Genomic DNA, 16,774 nt, shown 5'->3' with positions numbered 1-16,774 from the left:
TATGGTTCTGGCTTCATTTCCACTCCTTTAGTGAAATGAGCATATATTAAGTTGAACCATATGACATTGCTATCTTCATAGGTCAAAATTTCATTTGGTTTCACCTAATACCTTATAACTCATTTATTTAAGTATTGGTTCTTACCCTATAACTGAAGAACTTATATCTTCCTTTAAAGAGGAAAAAAAGTTTGCAGTTAGGAACTGTGGGTCTCAGAGTTTATAATGAAAGGAGACAGTTGAACTAAAGTGCATTTTCCCAATCATTTAATTTAATTATTTTATTTATTTAGGTGGGGAGGGGCAGAGGGAGAGGGAGAGAGAGAATCTTAAGCAGCATGGAGCCTAACGCAGGGCTGGATCTCACAACCCTGAGATCATGACCTAAGCCAAAATCAAGAGTTGGATGCTTAACCGACTGAGACACCCCCCCACTGCAACCCTTTAAACTATCAAAGTAGTACAACATGTACATTGGTAAAAAATATTAAAAAATAGTACAAAAGGACTAAAAAAAGAAAAGTACATGTATCTTGTCCTCCATCCCACTAGAAAAACGTGATATTCATTGAACTCCCTAGGCAATCACTTTAAATCCTTTCTAACTTTATTTCATTTGGTCACTGCTATGGGTCTGAATGTTTGTGTCCCCCACTCCCCCCCAAATCCTTATGTTCAAATCCTATCCCCTAAGGTGATGGTATTAGGAGGGGCCTTTGCAGGTGATTAGATCATGAGGATGGAGCCTAGGAATTCGACTAATGCCCTCATAAAAGAGGCTCCAGAGGGATCCCTCCCTGTTTGGCCATGTGAGGTTACAACTAGAAGTTTGCAACCTGGAAGAGGACTCCATGCTGGCACTCTGATCTTGGACTTCCAGCCTCCAAAACTGTGAGAAATAAATTTCTGTTGTTTATAAACTACCCAGTCTATGGTATCTTGCTATAGCAGCCCAAATGGTTTAAGACAGTCACTCTCTCCTTAGCTTTAAATAACATGCTTATATACCTTTTCTTTTTGGTCAGTTTTAAACACTATTAACTCCCTGGCAAAGAAGATGATAAATGAGCTATTTATGTATTATGTCCTACTTCATCCTTCATTTCATATTTTGTTATTTGTAGTATTATTTTAGTATTAAAAATACACAGTACTATTTAGTATTTACTTTTTCTATTGGTTATATTTACAACCTTAAAGAAATACATACTTAATATTTCCACTTCCAGCTCCACCATCTTTAAACTCTTAAAATCTCCCTATTTTTTTTTTTAAAGATACATTTATTCAGTGCCATGACCAGACTATTATATTTAGCAATCAACAGCATGGGTGCAAAGAAAAACAAAAAACAAAAAACCCTACATTAAAACCCTTTGTTGGAATGCTTTACACTTTCCATAGAAGAGAAACTAAAATAACCTGTTATACAATTAGTCACAAATACAGTCCTCGAGTTATTTGCCCATACACATGAGTATTGTTTAAAACATGTCTTCTTCATAGCAGCTAGGCCCTGCTACCACCGTGCTTGGCTGAGTTCACAAATCTGTTGTAACCTGTAGCTTCCCTGTCACTTCTCTGGCTCTCCTCCCCTGCTAAGCTGTTTCCTGGCAGTAATTAAAACCTCCTGCCACTTCCATAGCTCCTGCTGCTGCTGGAACCTCCATAGCCACCTTGGTTTCATGGGTTGGCAAAGTATTGGCCTCCCCCACCATAGGGGCCAGAGCTTCTGCCTCCAAAATTTCCCCCTTTAATGGGTCCAAAATTTGAAGATGATTGTTGTAATCGTCAAAATCATTACAGCTTCCGCCACCTCCAAAATTGCTTCCATCATTACCAAATCCATTATAGCCATCCCCACTGCCACCGTATCCACCACCATCTCGACCACCACCAAAGCCACCTCACCAATGAAGTTTCCTCTGTGATCAAAGTTGTCATTCCCACCAAAACCACTTCCACGACTACCACCAGAGTTTCCAGAACCACTATGACCTCTTTGGCTGGATGAAGCACTAGCCATCTCTTGTTTAGATGGGGCTTTCCTTACTTCACAGTCATGGCCATTCACAGTATGGTATTTTTGAATGACAATCTTGTCCACAGAGTCACGGTCATCAGATGTTACAAAAGCAAAGCCTCTCTTCTTGCCACTGCCTTGGTCAGTCATGATTTCAGTCACTTCAATTTTCCCATACTGTTCAAAAATAATCTCTTAGATGGTGTACTTCAATGTCTTCTTTAATGCCACCAACAAAAATCTTTTTCACATTTAAGCGGGCACCAGGTCTTTGAGAATATTCTCTTGAGACAGTCCTCTTTGGTTCCACAACAATTCCATCCACCTTGTGTGGCCTTGCACTCGTGGCTGCATCCACCTCCTCCACAGAGACATACGTGACAAACCCAAAGCCTCTGGAGTGCTTGGTGTTTGGATCTCTCATTGCCACACAGTCCGTGAGCATTCCCCATTGCTCAGAATGGCTCCTCAGACTCTCGTTGGTTGTTTCAGAGCTCAAAACCCCAACGAAGAGCTTCTGCAGCTGTTCAGCAGGCTCTTTGGGAGACTCCGACTTATACATGACAGCGGTGGGAGGAGGGACTTTAATGATGCTTACTCAGTGGTGTCCAGGGGTGGAAAGCAACTCTTAACATCTCTTATCTTATTATTTATTATGTAAGAGAAAGAACACATCTAAATTTCCCTTCAACTTTCTTCCTTCAACTCTCTCTTTTCCATAGACCTCTTGACTTCTGTCAACTCCACCATTACTTTTATATTGTTAGAATTTATAACATTCACCTTTTGTTCTGTGAATGGCCATTCAGTTTTGACACTAAGTATTGAAAGTCAATAAAGTGTAATTATACTATTTTGCTTATGTAAATAGTATTCACTATAGAACAAAATGCATCAGTTAGAATAGAAAAGGCAAATCTGTATCACTGGCCCATAGCACTAGGAGGGATGCTTCAAACGTCAGGATTATATAATTACATTTTCTTTCTTTCTTTTTTTTTTTTTTTTTAAGATTTTACTTATTTATTTGACAGAGAGAGACACAGCGAGAGAGGGAACACAAGCAGGGGGAGTGGGAGAGGGAGAAGCAGGCTTCCCGCGGAGCAGGGAGCCCGGTGTGGGACTCGATCCCAGGACCCTGGGATCATGACCCCAGCCGAAGGCAGATGCTTAACGGCTGAGCCACCCAGGCGCCCATTTACTGTTTCATCCTTAATTGATTTTTTGAGAAAGAATTTTTGAGAGGTGAGCTTTCTGAGTTCTTACATATCTGAACATGTCTTCATTTTACCCTTATAGCTGAGTGATAGCTTAGCTAGTTATGATACTCAGCTCTTCAGAACTCTGAAAGCAGTACTCTACTTCTGGCACTGAGTGCTGTTGATGAGAAGACTAGTGCCAATTAAATTTTTGTTCTGTTGTAGCTGACCTGTCGCTTGTTCTCTGGAAGCTTTTAGAATCTTCTCTTAGTATTTAATGTACAATAAAATCACAAGTTTATGGTGAAGTAGGGATTTATTTTCATTTATTTTGTGTGGCACTTGGTAAGCCCTTTTACTCTGAAGACTCCTATCTTAGCTCTAAGAAATGTTCTTCTATTATTGCTCTCATTATTTTTTTCCCCTGAGTTTTCTTGTCTCCTTCTGGAACTATTAGTTGGCTATTATCCTCCCTGGATTGACCTTACATAGTTTTTCAACTTTTAAAAATATTTCTTCCCCTTTGTCTTTTTGATTTACACTTTGGGAGATTCTACTGACTTTTTCTTTCAGCTCTTCTGTTGACTTTTTTTTTAAAGATTTTATTTATTTATTTGAGAGAAACAAAGAGAGGACGACTGGAGGTGGGGGGCGATGGCAGAGGGAGAGAGACAAGCAGACTCCTTGCAGGACCCTGGGATCACAACCTGAGCTGAAGGCAGACGCTTAACCACTGAGCCACCTAGGTGTCCCCGATTTTTCTAATTTTTTTTAATTAGAGGAATTAATTATATTTTAAATTTCCAACAATTCTTTTTTTGTCTCTGCTATCTATACCTATATCTATATAAATATATAGATATAAATATATAGATATGTCTATATATAAATATATATATAAACTTGTTTTATGGATACACGGGCTTTTCAAATTTTCCTGAAGTCACTAGAATACAAAAAAGAAAAAAAAGAATTTTCTGTTTCTCTGAGGTCAGCTTCTTTTTAAACAGTTCTTTTGAAAATTATTAAAACTATACCTTCTTTTGGTTATTTTTCAACGAAGTGAACCAGAAAAATGTGTATCAGGAAAATTGCCTAACCTTTGCCCCATTAAAAAAAATAAGTTTTTGGGCGCCTGGGTGGCTCAGTTGGTTAAGCGACTGCCTTCGGCTCAGGTCATGATCCTGGAGTCCCTGGATCGAGTCCCGCATCGGGCTCCCTGCTCGGCAGGGAGTCTGCTTCTCCCTCTGACCCTCCTCCCTCTCATGCTCTCTGTCTCTCATTCTCTCTCTCTCAAATAAATAAATAAAATCTTTAAAAAAAAAAAAAAAAAGTTTTATTATGAAAAATTTCAATGATGTACAAAGTAAACAAAATATGATGAACTCAATGGACTCATCACCCAGCTTCAATAAATATCAACATTCTGCCATTCTTGTTTCACTTATACCTTCACCTTCTCCTGTAAATTTTTATAACCAAGTTATTAAATAGTTCACATTGAGTTGGTCATTTGAATTTATTTTTCATTTAGTAAATTATCCCGTAAGATCATATCATACACTTTTCAAAGTCACCTAATCCAGTGAATGACAGTATTAAAAATTATAACAAAAACCCCGACCATGTAACAGAGCACTTTCTATGCCATATACTATGTCATCCTTTACAAAAACACTCTTTCATTTATTTTAAGATGATTAATTAATGCAGGTGTCTACCTTTTAATCTGCAAAGGGTATAGAGATGTTGTTTGTTAAAGGATTAGTAAAAGCATTCAATATGAAAATTAATGTGTGGACAAGGACGTTCTCTGTAAAGAGAAGTATGTGTTCATGACTGTGTTTCTTGGATACAATAAAATGCCAACACAACTGTAGCTGCTGTTTTAAGGAAGGACTATTTCTAAGGAAATCTTAATATCCTCCTAGGGACAAATAATGGCCTTTCAGTGATTTAGTATCAAAGTCACATCAGTTATAACACCAAATTATAAATAAGATGCTGCTATAAAAACTGAAATATTTTTTCTGTACACATGATTCTAAAATTCAGGAATAAACTAAGAGTTTTAGCAAATTAAGAGCCAAAAGATCTTGTTTATACCCATAGAAGGCAGAAAATGGATTCTGCTGACTGGAGAGAATACTCAACCAAGTGCCCCACACCATTTCTCTCATTTTCTCTCATTCCACCTCATTCAGCTTTGTGAAGTTTCCCCAGAGCTCTGCCATCATTCACTGGGGAACCAGTACTGGGTAGTTGGAGGAAAGATGGGGATTTGAATCAATGTACTGTTGTTTGATAGCTTTTTGACCATGGGGAAGTTACTTAATTTCTCTAAACCTCAGTTTCCTCATTTACAAAATTAGGGAAACAATATCTCCCTCTTAGGGTATTTGTAAAGATTAAGAAATACATCACACTAAGCAAGTAGTACAGGGCCTAGGACTTAACTATGTATACATGATCATTATTATTCCTGTGGGATTCATAGGTATCCTCTACGGGTAGGGTAGCAAGATTTAGCAAATAAAAATACAGGATATCTAGGTAAATTTGAATTTCAGGTAGATAAGAATAATTTTTTAGTCTAAATATATCCCAAATATTGCATGGAATATACTTATACTAAAAAATTATCCATTGTCTATCTGAAATTCAAAGTTAAGTGGGAATCCTGGCAAAATAACCTCTCTTTTAAAAGAAAAATGAGGTATAGTAAAATAAACTTATAAGAAATAAAGTTGCGATTAAAGTTGATACTTTATCTGCTCAAACTTGGTAGTCTCCTATCCCCCAGTACACTCAGTATTTTCTCTTCCGGGTAATGCTCAAGTATCATATAACAGAGAAACAGATAGTGCCTGTATTTTGGAGTAGAATGTCAACTTTTCCCCAAACTAAAATCTGTTGGATCAGTTACTATCCTAAACTAGGCATGGGTTTTCAAACTACTTACTGAATTATATTTGTATTTAAATATTTATTTGGAAAACCACAAAGCACTACATACGAAAGTCATATCGAGGACCACTAAAAATAAGCAAACTACAAATCTGACAGCACTCAGTCTTCTAAACACTATTTTCTTTTTTTTTTTTTTAAAGGTTTTATTTATTTATCTGAGAGAGAGAATGGGAGACAGAGAGCATGAGAGGGGGAGGGTCAGAGGGAGAAGCAGACTCCCCGCTGAGCGGGGAGCCCGATGCGGGACTTGATCCCGGGTCTCCAGGATCATGACCTGAGCCGAAGGCAGTCGCTTAACCAACTGAGCCACCCAGGCGCCCCTTCTAAACACTATTTTCAAAATGTTCTTGTCTACCATGTTTTCTTTGTGCGTACCAGGTAATTATTTTTTAAATGTGCTTGTTACGAGCACACACGGAGACTCACAAGATAAATAAAGCAGATGGGTTTTATACTTTATTTCAATCAGACTGTATTTCTTAACCTCTTATCTAAACGAAAAAGCCTGTTTTCAACCCTACTAGTATTTTAGCTAATTTGTAGTTAGATTTTTAATGAGATAAAAATACCTTTCCTAAAGGCAAGGTGGCTGGGAATTATTTTATAGTAATATAGTCTTCTACCTCTTTCCATCTGTGGGAGACGTAATCCGTAATTCCTTGCTTCAATAAGCAAAGTGAGGAAACAAGAGAGATGCCAGAATCTCTTTATCCATTACCTCTTTAAAGCATTTGCAGGCGGTGTTTAAACTTCCAGATAGATTATAATGCAATTATTCCAAAACATAATATGTGTGCTACATTTCCTCATTCATAATTTTTTATTTGCCAATAAAACAGAAGCAGTGCTCCATTTATTTTTCCTAAAAACCCGCACCTTCTGCCCAAACTCAGCTCTATTTCTTTTCATTCTGTCGCCATGGTCGCGGTGCACTGTACTCTTCAGCTCCATCTCGTGTAGAAAAACGTCGACTGCACCCTCAGCTCCGACCCCGGGGAGCATTCACGACAGTGGAAAAGATGAAAAGCCGGGAACTTTATTTAGGAATCAACACTAAACGAAGAATTGATTTCCTGTAGACCCTGTCTCAGAAAAAGCAGGTCTTACAGTTGACGGGAAACTCAGGAAAGCGTATATATTCATTTCCTTGATACATTCAACTGAATCTGGAGAAAACTCTACTGTTCAATTACTACTTAGACATACTTAGGATGAAATTTCCATTGACCTGCGATTCCTGGTGAAATCCTTCAAAAAAGCCAAGTAAGGACTTTCTCTGAGCAGCAGGATGTACTACACTAGATGCCTCCCGGGAGCCTACAGCGGACCATCTATCGGTCACGTCATAGAGCCCAAAGGAGAACGCCTGGAGACGGTCTGCGAGGCCGTTCGGGGAGAGGGTGGTGCAGTCCCCTACTCGGTGAAGACGACTCGGGCAGACAGGAGTCGTTTCCGTGTTCTCCGGTCCCGCGCCGCCTCAGGCAAGGAGCTGAGGGGCCGTCGGGCCCGGTTGCCCACAGCATCTCCCCAGACTCCTCCTCCTGAGAAACCTGCGGGTCAGGGACGCCCACCTTGGGCTTGTTATTATAAATTTGCTTATGAAGCCCTCATGATTTTTAAAGCTGCCATGTGTGGTTTCTGCTTCCTCTGACCAGGGGAGAGGGAGCCCCGAGCGTCCCCCAGTCGGGCGGGGAGGCGCGGGGCGAGGAGGGCGGGGCGAGGCGGGGCCGCGGCCCTGGGCGGGGCGTCCTCGCCGAAACCGGCTGCGCCGGGCGGCGGGCGGGAGGTAGTGGCGGCGGCGGCGGCGGCGCGGGCCGAGAGGCTCGCGGATTGGTTGCGGCGGGCGGAGACGTCAGGCTCCCGCGGCCCGAGAGGCCGCCGGGCTCGCGCGGCGCAGTAGGCTCGAGTGCTCACCGCAGCGAGGAGGTGTCCTCTGCCGTCCCGCTTTCCGCCGCCGTCGCCGGGCTGTGCCGCTTGAGCCGGGACGCGCCTCCGCGCTCCTCGCCGCCTCCACCCCCGCGGCCGCCGCTCCCCTCGCCGTCTGCACACACACCATGACGAAGAAAGAGAAGAAGTCCTTCAATCAGAGCCTAGCCGAGTGGAAGCTCTTCATCTACAACCCGACCACCGGAGAGTTCCTGGGGCGCACCGCCAAGAGCTGGGGTGAGCGGGCGGCGGTTGGGCGCCGGGGCCGGCCGCGGTCCGAGGGGACCCGGGCGGGGTCGGGTGGGAAAGGAAAGGCGGGAGATGGCTCCCCGCGCGGGGGCCCTAAGAGCAGCCACAGCCTCCGCCGCCCACAGCGGTTTTCGTCCGGGGCCGTCAGACTCTCGTATGGGCGGCGGCGGAGGAGGGGCAGCGCGGCCCCATTCATTTCTAGCGTGGCGGGCGGGCCGCCGCTCGCTCCCGAGGCAGCCGGACCCGCAGGCAGCCCCCGCCGGGCCGCGCCAGTTCCTTCCTCCCGGCCGGGAGCGGAGCGCACGTGCTGCTCCGGCCTCCCGCCCCGAGCGGCGCGGGAGGCCGGGGACCCCTGCCCGGAGCCGAGCCCCGAGCGTGCGGGGGCCGAGCGCCCGGGCCTCCCTTTGTACGGAGCGCGCCGTCCGGGAGAGGCCCTGGCAGAGGCGGCCGGTGGCGCCCAGCGGTTCGGGGAAGCCAGACCCTGCCCCACGCCCGGGGAGAGGAAATTTCCACTCTCGCCGCTATCTTGTGACTCGTCCACGCTGCCACCCCGGTCGGAAGAGTGCGAGTGAGTGTTAAGTGTGTGGGTTGCATGAATGTGCCGCGGTGAGTTAATCACACAAGTACTTGGTACACGAAAATGCACTTGAATTTGGACAGTGAAAAGACCACTAAAAAGGTTGGTTCCTGCCTAGTTCCTTAATTACAGACGTTTTCTTCCTAGCAAATAGGCTTCTTTTGGGGGAAGTAAATCCCAGGTGGTACAATTTTTGTGCCTTCAAAGCGTGTGATGGTTGTGTATGTTAGTTTTTCTGTGTATGAGTTCTTTGTTTTAAAAGAAATATTTAAACTGTCCACCAATGTAGTACTGCTTGCGGGGGGGGGGGGGGGCTTTTTTTTTTTTTTTTCTTCCGAAAAATTGTACTAATGTCTGAATAAGGACTAGTGCTTTTTTTTTCTTTTTCTTTTTTTTTGCCTTTTGAAAAACATTTTGTTAGTGGGTCTTGACCTTTTTTTTCTGGGTGAGTATAAATTTCTAGAGTGGGAGAACTATTTGGGCACGACATTTTTAAGAGAAGCATGAAGAGAGTAAATTAGCTATGACTCAGAAAATAAACTGTTGCTACTGACTGAAATCGTCTCCTCCCGAATGGAAAGTCGGCTTAAAGTCCTATCACAAGCTGAAAGGGGCCTTGGAGGTTTTTTAGCCCAACCCCCAGTTTAGAGATGAGGAAAATGAGATCTAGAGAGGTTGTGATTTTGCTTTGTGTAAAATTACATATTCCACAGAGCCAAGAAAAGAACCCAGTTGTCCTTTAATCCTAGTCCAGCGGTTTTATTATTTTACAGATGCCTTGCCTAACTAACACTCAAGATTTTTATTTAGATAGCTGTCTTTAGGGAACCCACTAATGTGAAGAGGAAATAAATTTGCATCCGGAGTTAAATGGGGAAAAAATGGTGAAGTTATTATTGCTTCTAGAATGTGCTACCTTTTTGCTGAAGGAATTTTTGAGTGGTGGAGAGGGATTAATGTTTGTAGACTACCTTCCTCAGTGCCTTCTCATTTCTAGTAAAAATTACCTTCGTTTTTTGTTAGAATGACATTTCTTACTGCAGATAGTGCTTCTTATCTAACCTTTGTATTTATATGATGTTGAGGTTGAGATTTTATTGGGTATATGCATTTAAGTAAATAATGTGCACAAATGATCAAAGTGTAGTCATTATATAAGGGCGGCTACAGTACTACAAGTAAGGTTGAGAATTATTTTAGAAGGATTAAGGCAAGACCTTTTTTCAAAATTGAAAATAAATGTTAACTCTTATCAACGAGTAGTATATTTCTGAGTTTATTGGAATAGTAGTAAACCAGTGCAAAATGTCATAAATTATCTGCAATCCTATCCCAACATAAGGGCATCTCTCCAAGGATATATGTGGGTGTGGTGTGTAGAGGCTGAAGTCCATACTCGACTCTCCAGGCTGTGTGCCCTCAAGCGTGGGGAGTCCACCTGGAGAAAGGGGTATCTTGTTCTAATTTTCAGAAAGGCACTATATGGGCTAGCTGCCTGATCTCATCACTACAGAGATGTCCGCTATTAATATTTCGGTATATATCTGGGCAGACTTAAAAGGATATAATGTTAATTTTTTTTTAAACAAAAAGAAATCATACAATAAGTGTTGCTTTATAGTGTTGTTGTTGTTTTTTAACTTATTTTAGAGAGACAGAGCTGGGGGAGGCGCAGAGGGAGAGAATCAAGCAGACTCCCCTGATGAGCTCGGAGCCAGAACCTGAGGCTCGACCCCAAGACCCTCGAGATCTTGACCCAAGCCAAAACCAAGAGTTGGTGGCCCAACTGACTGAGCCACCCAGGCACCCGTTAGTGTTTGGGCACCTTCCCATTTTAATAAAGATCTGTGTCATCATTTTAATGGCTGACTAATGTTCTATTGTATGGTTCCATGTACTACCATGATTTTTAAAAACAAACATGTTTATTAACATATATAGCTTATGTATGCATGGGAGATATCCAGGGAAATATGAGTAACTCCTGATTTTTTTTTTTTAACCAGTAATTTATTGTATGTACTGGTCTTCCCTCCCAGTCCCTTCAGCCTTAAGCGTGCAAATTTATTTCTTGAGATGTTTCTACTAGTGGAATTTTAAGGTCATGTATAATATGTGTACTCTTTACATTTTGGAAATGTGTCAGTTTTTTTTTTTTTTTTTAGAAACTCATTTGCAGTTTTTTTTTTGTTTATTTTTAATTTAAATGTGGGGGGGATTACCTTTTTTTTTTTTTTTGACGTTGGTAAAATTGCTGTATCTGCTGGTGTGTAGAAAAAAGCCTTCTCTACCCTAAGGATCGTATAAGGATATATTAAAAGCATACATTTTGGGGGGGGGCAGGGGCAGAGGGAGAGAGAGAATCTTAAGCAGGCTCCATGCCTAGTGCAGAGTCCAGTGTGGGGCTCGATCCCACCACTCTGGTATCATGACTAGAGCCAAAAATCAACAGTTGGACATTTAACTGACAGCCACCTAGGCGCCCCTAAAAGCACACATTTAAAAAGTAGTTTTGCCATTTACACTTGGGATAAGGTGACAGTACTGCAGGTCACACCACATTGCCTTACTTGAAATGGCTATGTAAAAGATTTTTTTTTTTTTAAGATTTTATTTTTTTAAGTAATCTCTATACCCAGCATGGGGCTCAAACCCATAACCCTGAGATCATGAGTTATATGCACTGAGCAAGCTGGGCATCCCTGTATAAAAGATTTTGAGTAGCTTCTTGAATGTTTGGCGGTTTCAAAATCATTACATATATAAAATCACCTCATTTGATTTTCACAACAACCTTCTAAAATAAAGCACACTAAGTAGGTGATCAAAGTGTACCTAGAGTTGGTTTCTTAGGCTGAACAGTAAGGATACATCAGGAGTAAGTAATTGCTGTGTATGAAAACACAGGACAAAGAAAATTTAGCATCTTGTGACTTACGCTGCAAATATTAAACCTAAATGCATTAAATACCATTAGAGTGAAAGATAGCTTAGAGATCCTCTACTGTTGTTTAAACTGTAATGGACCATGTGTTGCAACTAACATTTTTAAGAATAATGAAATAGAATAGTAAAAATACCGTTTTATTCTACCTAATAAGTTTATTCTAAGGAAACATGTTCCATGAAGCTTTTCTGTATTTTGTATATACAGATACCCTGATGTAAAATGTGTTTCTTATTGTGGCTCACGGTCAAAAACTTGAAAGCCACTAATATAGCCCTGTGCCCTCATTTCATAGGTGAGAAAATTGAACTCATAGGTCTGATTTGTCGAAGTTTACTCAGCAGTAGAATCCTTGGTATTTAGACTACCTCCAAGGCCAGACCGTTTTTTGTTTTTGTTTTTGTTTTTGTTTTTTTAACTGCTACAACTTGATGTCATTTAATGGAATCTGTTGTGGGCTTCTTCGTAGTTCATTATCTTAAGGCTATCTGTCAGTAGGTGCTTTATATTCATATTAACTTAAAACGAGTTGCTAAAAAAAAAAACAACTTGAGTTGCTGATCTCCAAGCATAGGCAGGATTCTGGACCAAAACTATTAACACCTACGTTTTGTTCATGTACCTTTTCTTTTATTATAGATCCATGAAGTGCCATTTTCTCAGTCACCTGCTCCCATTCTGGGTCATGCCTCAGTAAATGCTCTGCCTTGGAGATCAGACTCCATCCCATCTTGGGTGTTTGACTGTAGGGGAGAAGGCAAGTGTGTTTATTTTCCCAGTATCACATAGTTTTGTAAGATGTTGTTCTTTGTCCTGTGGAGTGTGACATATTAAAAAAAAACTTTACAAAAATGTGCACTGTTGGGAAAGTAACAGGACTTGCCTTACCCTGTGTGCAGGCTGTAAATGAAGGTCAGTGGTGGGTGTGGCAGCGGCAGCAGCTGAGGCATACTGAGCCATCACCCAGCAGGAGACAGCACTTCCTGGACTGGTAGTGGAAGGGAGGGGACGGGGTAAGTGTGTGTGTTATGTTCTAGATGTTGTAATTTCGGTACCGTGTGCTTTACTGTTGTTAAAGAGCAACCTTCCTCTACCCCCAAAGTAATTTGATTCTTTGAAAGTGACTTTCCAATTTATAGCTATAGAATTAAAGAAGTTTAAAAACCCTCCTGTCTTTAGTATCAATATTTCCGTGATTTGTCACGTTTGATTAAAGACCAGTCATTTAACACTGTGTAATGGAAGGAGAAAAAAAAAACTAACTCTGAAAGATTTATTGCACTGATTTTGAAGTAAAATCATCTGTAATCTTTAGCCACTTAGAATAACCACTGTTAACATTTTAATAGTCTATTTCCTTTTTGTAAATAGATTTTTTTAATGTATAAATAAAATTTTTAAATATACAGTTAGATACCTAGTTTTACCACTTAACATTTAAGGGGAATGGTTTTTATTCCTTTGCCACCTTAGAGGTTGATCCGTTGGGGGTAACCTTGGCCCTCTCCATCACTTCTGTGGGGACTGTCCACACATCCTGCTAGAATTTGTGCATTCTGGTGTCTTTAGTTATTATCTCTATGTTGAGACTCCCAAATCTGCATCTGTAGTTGGTATGGCTTTTTTATACTAATATAACCAACTTCCTGACAGAGATCTTCAATTGGATGTTTCATAGGACTATGAAGTGCTTCACACACCTCTTTGTGTAAATCTCCATTGCCCTCAGGGGCTCCTTAGGGTGACACACACACTCTTTATAATCTCGCTGACTTATTTCTCTCTTGTTATCTCTCTACCATTCTCTGACCCTTCTGGGCCTGGCTTCTGAGTCTCTCTTTCCTTCACCTTGGCCTGGGTACCTCAGATGTCAGCTTTGGTAGCCTGATCTCTGGTAAACGTCTTTGAACCCATCTTTGCCTTAAGACTGTCAAGTGCTCCTGTGTATCCCATAATAGTTTTTTTCTGTTAAAGCATTTATGATTTTTTGTAGTAGTAGGTTTTTGCCCGTTTACTAGAATATAAGTTTCTTATTCACTCATCTTTGATTCCCTAACACTGAGCCTGTTGCTCAGCCCTTAGTAGGAAAGTAATAAGAATAGATTGAATGAATGAGCACTATTATGAAATGTTTCTATGTAATTAGTCTTTTTGAAACCTTTTTTTTTTTTTTAAAGATTTTATTTATTTATTTGACAGAGCACAAGCAGGGGGAGCGGCAGGCAGAGGGAGAGGGGGAGGGAGAAGCAGGCTCCCCGCTGAGCAGAGAGCCCAGTGTGGGGCTCAATCCCAGGACCCTGGGATCATGACCCGAACTGAAGGTAGACACTTACCGACTGAGCCACCCAGGCGCCCCATTTTTGCAACATTTTTTAAAAATGTCTTTGATGGTATTGGTGTATCATAGTATACAGTTCCCCAGTGTTTGGGCATCCTACACCCCCCCCTTTTTAATAGCACTGTGAATTTTCATAGAAGTTCAGTATTCAGACGAAGCTTCCACTTAACTTTCTCTTTGGAGATTCCGCTGAGTTTGTGACATGCCTGAGCGGTGCATCTGATTAGGATAACAGAAACAGTTATCCAGATCTCCTGCTTTCTGCTTTATTGCTCTATTCAGCTTCTTATACTGCTCTTATGAGACCTGCATGAAGGTTTAAGTTCTCTCAAATTTAATGGGCATTTATTTAACAGTGTCATTCTCTGCCCTGCAGGGTGCTTTACTAATATTTCTGAAAAGAATTCTTTAACTTAGCAGCCTCCCACATAATCTGTTTAAACTTTGTAACTGAGTTGTTTGTAGACTGGCTCTTATTTATGACTTCTACTTAGTATTACGTTAATGCCTTGGTAAGGTATGACTTTGGGACTGGGACTGACCCACATCCAGGACATAAGGTACTTTTCTTTGGCAGGTTCTGGCCTGTAAATAGTGGCCCTTTATGTACCCTTACCGCCACCACTCCCTGCCCAATATCTCTCTAATCATTTCTTTTCTGATTCTTTTCTGTCTGTTTTTCTTTGTCTCATTTCCTAAATGTGTATTTCCCAGCTGCTATCTTTGGCCTTGTTTTCTCTTCCTCTTCTTCCCTGGCAATCTCATAAAACAATTGCAAAGATCACTCACACATTTTACTTCTTGGTTAACACCTCTCTGATTTAGATGCTTCCTGCATATCTCATAAACCTGAGAGGAAGAGGCTTAGATGTCTTGAGTAGCTCTGTTACTAAACTGCCTTATATATCGCCTGGCAAACAGCTTTTTTCTCCCTTCCTCTACTGAAGTTCTGAGTTGCTCCTATAATTGCAATTTTTGTAAACAGGGGTCACTATCTTTTCTGTCATTTGGGCTCTAAACCTGGCCAGATCATGTCCGTTCTACTTCTGTAACATTCTTAAATCTGTGACCCACCCTCATTGTCACTACTACAGTTAATCAGGAATTAATTTTCTCTGCCCTACTCCTGCCCTCCCCCCCACCATATCTTATGAAAACCCACATTCAGAGGGAGCTCAGGGTGCTCACTTTTCATAGCTTCATGATACCAACCATCTGTTTCAAATTTCATAGTTCTTAATACTCCCGTCAACCCTGGCCCCGCTGTATCAGGGTCTGGTAGTGCCTTTTCTTATAAATTCTCTGATTAAAAACTTAAAGCACCAGATGAAGAGCTTTTGTGACTTTTCCATAGTTGTTCCAAGTTCAGATAGACCACTGGCTTTCCAATTTTTACCTGCTGCTTAAAAAAAAGTTGTAGTGTTACTGACTTTGGGGAAGGTGAGCTTTTAACTCCTGAGGCATCCCCAGAAAGATCCAAGGAGTCAGTTGGAATCATTGTGACCTAAACCAGTGTAACTTCACTGCTATCAGGTTATTTTTAAGGCTACAGCTTTGATTGTGCTACTTCCCGTACCCCAAAATTGTGTTTGGATCCCCACTGCTTTCAGAAGATTTAAATAATTTCCAAACAGCCTGGCAGTCTAGGCTTATTACATATTGCCTTAAAACTAAGTTTCCAGTCTTATAACCTGTCGTTTCCCACCTTATTCTCATATACCACATGTCATAGCCAAAATGGGTATATATGGAATGCTCTGCTCATTCCCTCCCCCATACCCTTCCTCTCTGCATCAAGAATTCTTCCCTACTTCAGAGACCTAGCTTTGAGTGTCAGTTGTCTTAAGTGTTCTCTGATATGCCCAGGTGAAAATAATACATTTATTTCCTATAACACCTAAAACTTTGTATCCTAGATTATGGTTGTTTATATACATTGCTCCTACTAACTAGATGTTCTCACAAATCAGGATTTACATTTGCATATACCTGTAGCATCTAACACATAGTAAGGACACTTTTTTGGGGGGGGTGCACAAATTGTCATTTAATCAGTTTCAGCTTGTGATTCACCTATTCATTCCTTGGGCTAAAGGTGAGAGTATTGTGGGTTAGTTAGTATAGCTCCACACAGAAAGTCTTACTTGTGGAGGTACTTGTATGTAAAGGCATAATTCCCCTTATCTTACCATGATTCTGCCCCACTAAACTAACTCATTTTGAAGTTTCCAGATAGGGCACCACAGCAAAAGTGAGCCTGTGGGCATGTGTGTGTGTGTATAATTTTTTTTACTTCATGAATCGTAGAAGTATACTAATATCCTGAGATGACCAGACAAGGACTCACTCAGAATATAGACCTAATTTCTAGTTCCACACATCAGCTAAGCTTAGATAACTCATTTAAAATCTCTTGGTTTTAGTTTCTTCTGTAGGAGAAAAGTTGCAGAAGATAGTTTCTAAATGTCACTTTGAAATGAAAAAAAAGTATATAAATATTTTAGAACAGCAGGTAGCAAGCTTTTTCTTTAAGGGACCAGATAAT

At 41.1% G+C, this 16,774-nt stretch overlaps 1 protein-coding gene and 1 pseudogene across 1 annotated transcript in view; one reads left to right on the top strand and one right to left on the bottom strand.

The window, feature by feature from the left end:
• Window positions 1-1,620: 1,620 nt before the first annotated feature.
• LOC116634881 lies at window positions 1,621-2,585 on the bottom strand (annotated as a pseudogene).
• Window positions 2,586-8,039: 5,454 nt separating this feature from the next.
• Window positions 8,040-16,774, top strand: part of ATP1B3 (ATPase Na+/K+ transporting subunit beta 3) — a 45,097-nt gene continuing 36,362 nt past the window's right edge. The window contains exon 1 of the mRNA XM_032408559.1: window positions 8,040-8,355. Coding sequence (XP_032264450.1) covers window positions 8,247-8,355 — 109 coding nt within the window. The 5' untranslated portion in view covers window positions 8,040-8,246. The remainder of the gene's footprint in view (window positions 8,356-16,774) is intronic.

Source organism: Phoca vitulina, unplaced genomic scaffold (genome assembly GCF_004348235.1).
Source record: "Phoca vitulina isolate PV1807 unplaced genomic scaffold, GSC_HSeal_1.0 scaffold10, whole genome shotgun sequence".
Taxonomy (NCBI): Eukaryota; Metazoa; Chordata; class Mammalia; order Carnivora; family Phocidae; genus Phoca; species Phoca vitulina.
The sequence above is the reverse complement of the archived record's forward strand: the minus strand, read 5'-3'. Positions and strand labels throughout refer to the sequence as shown.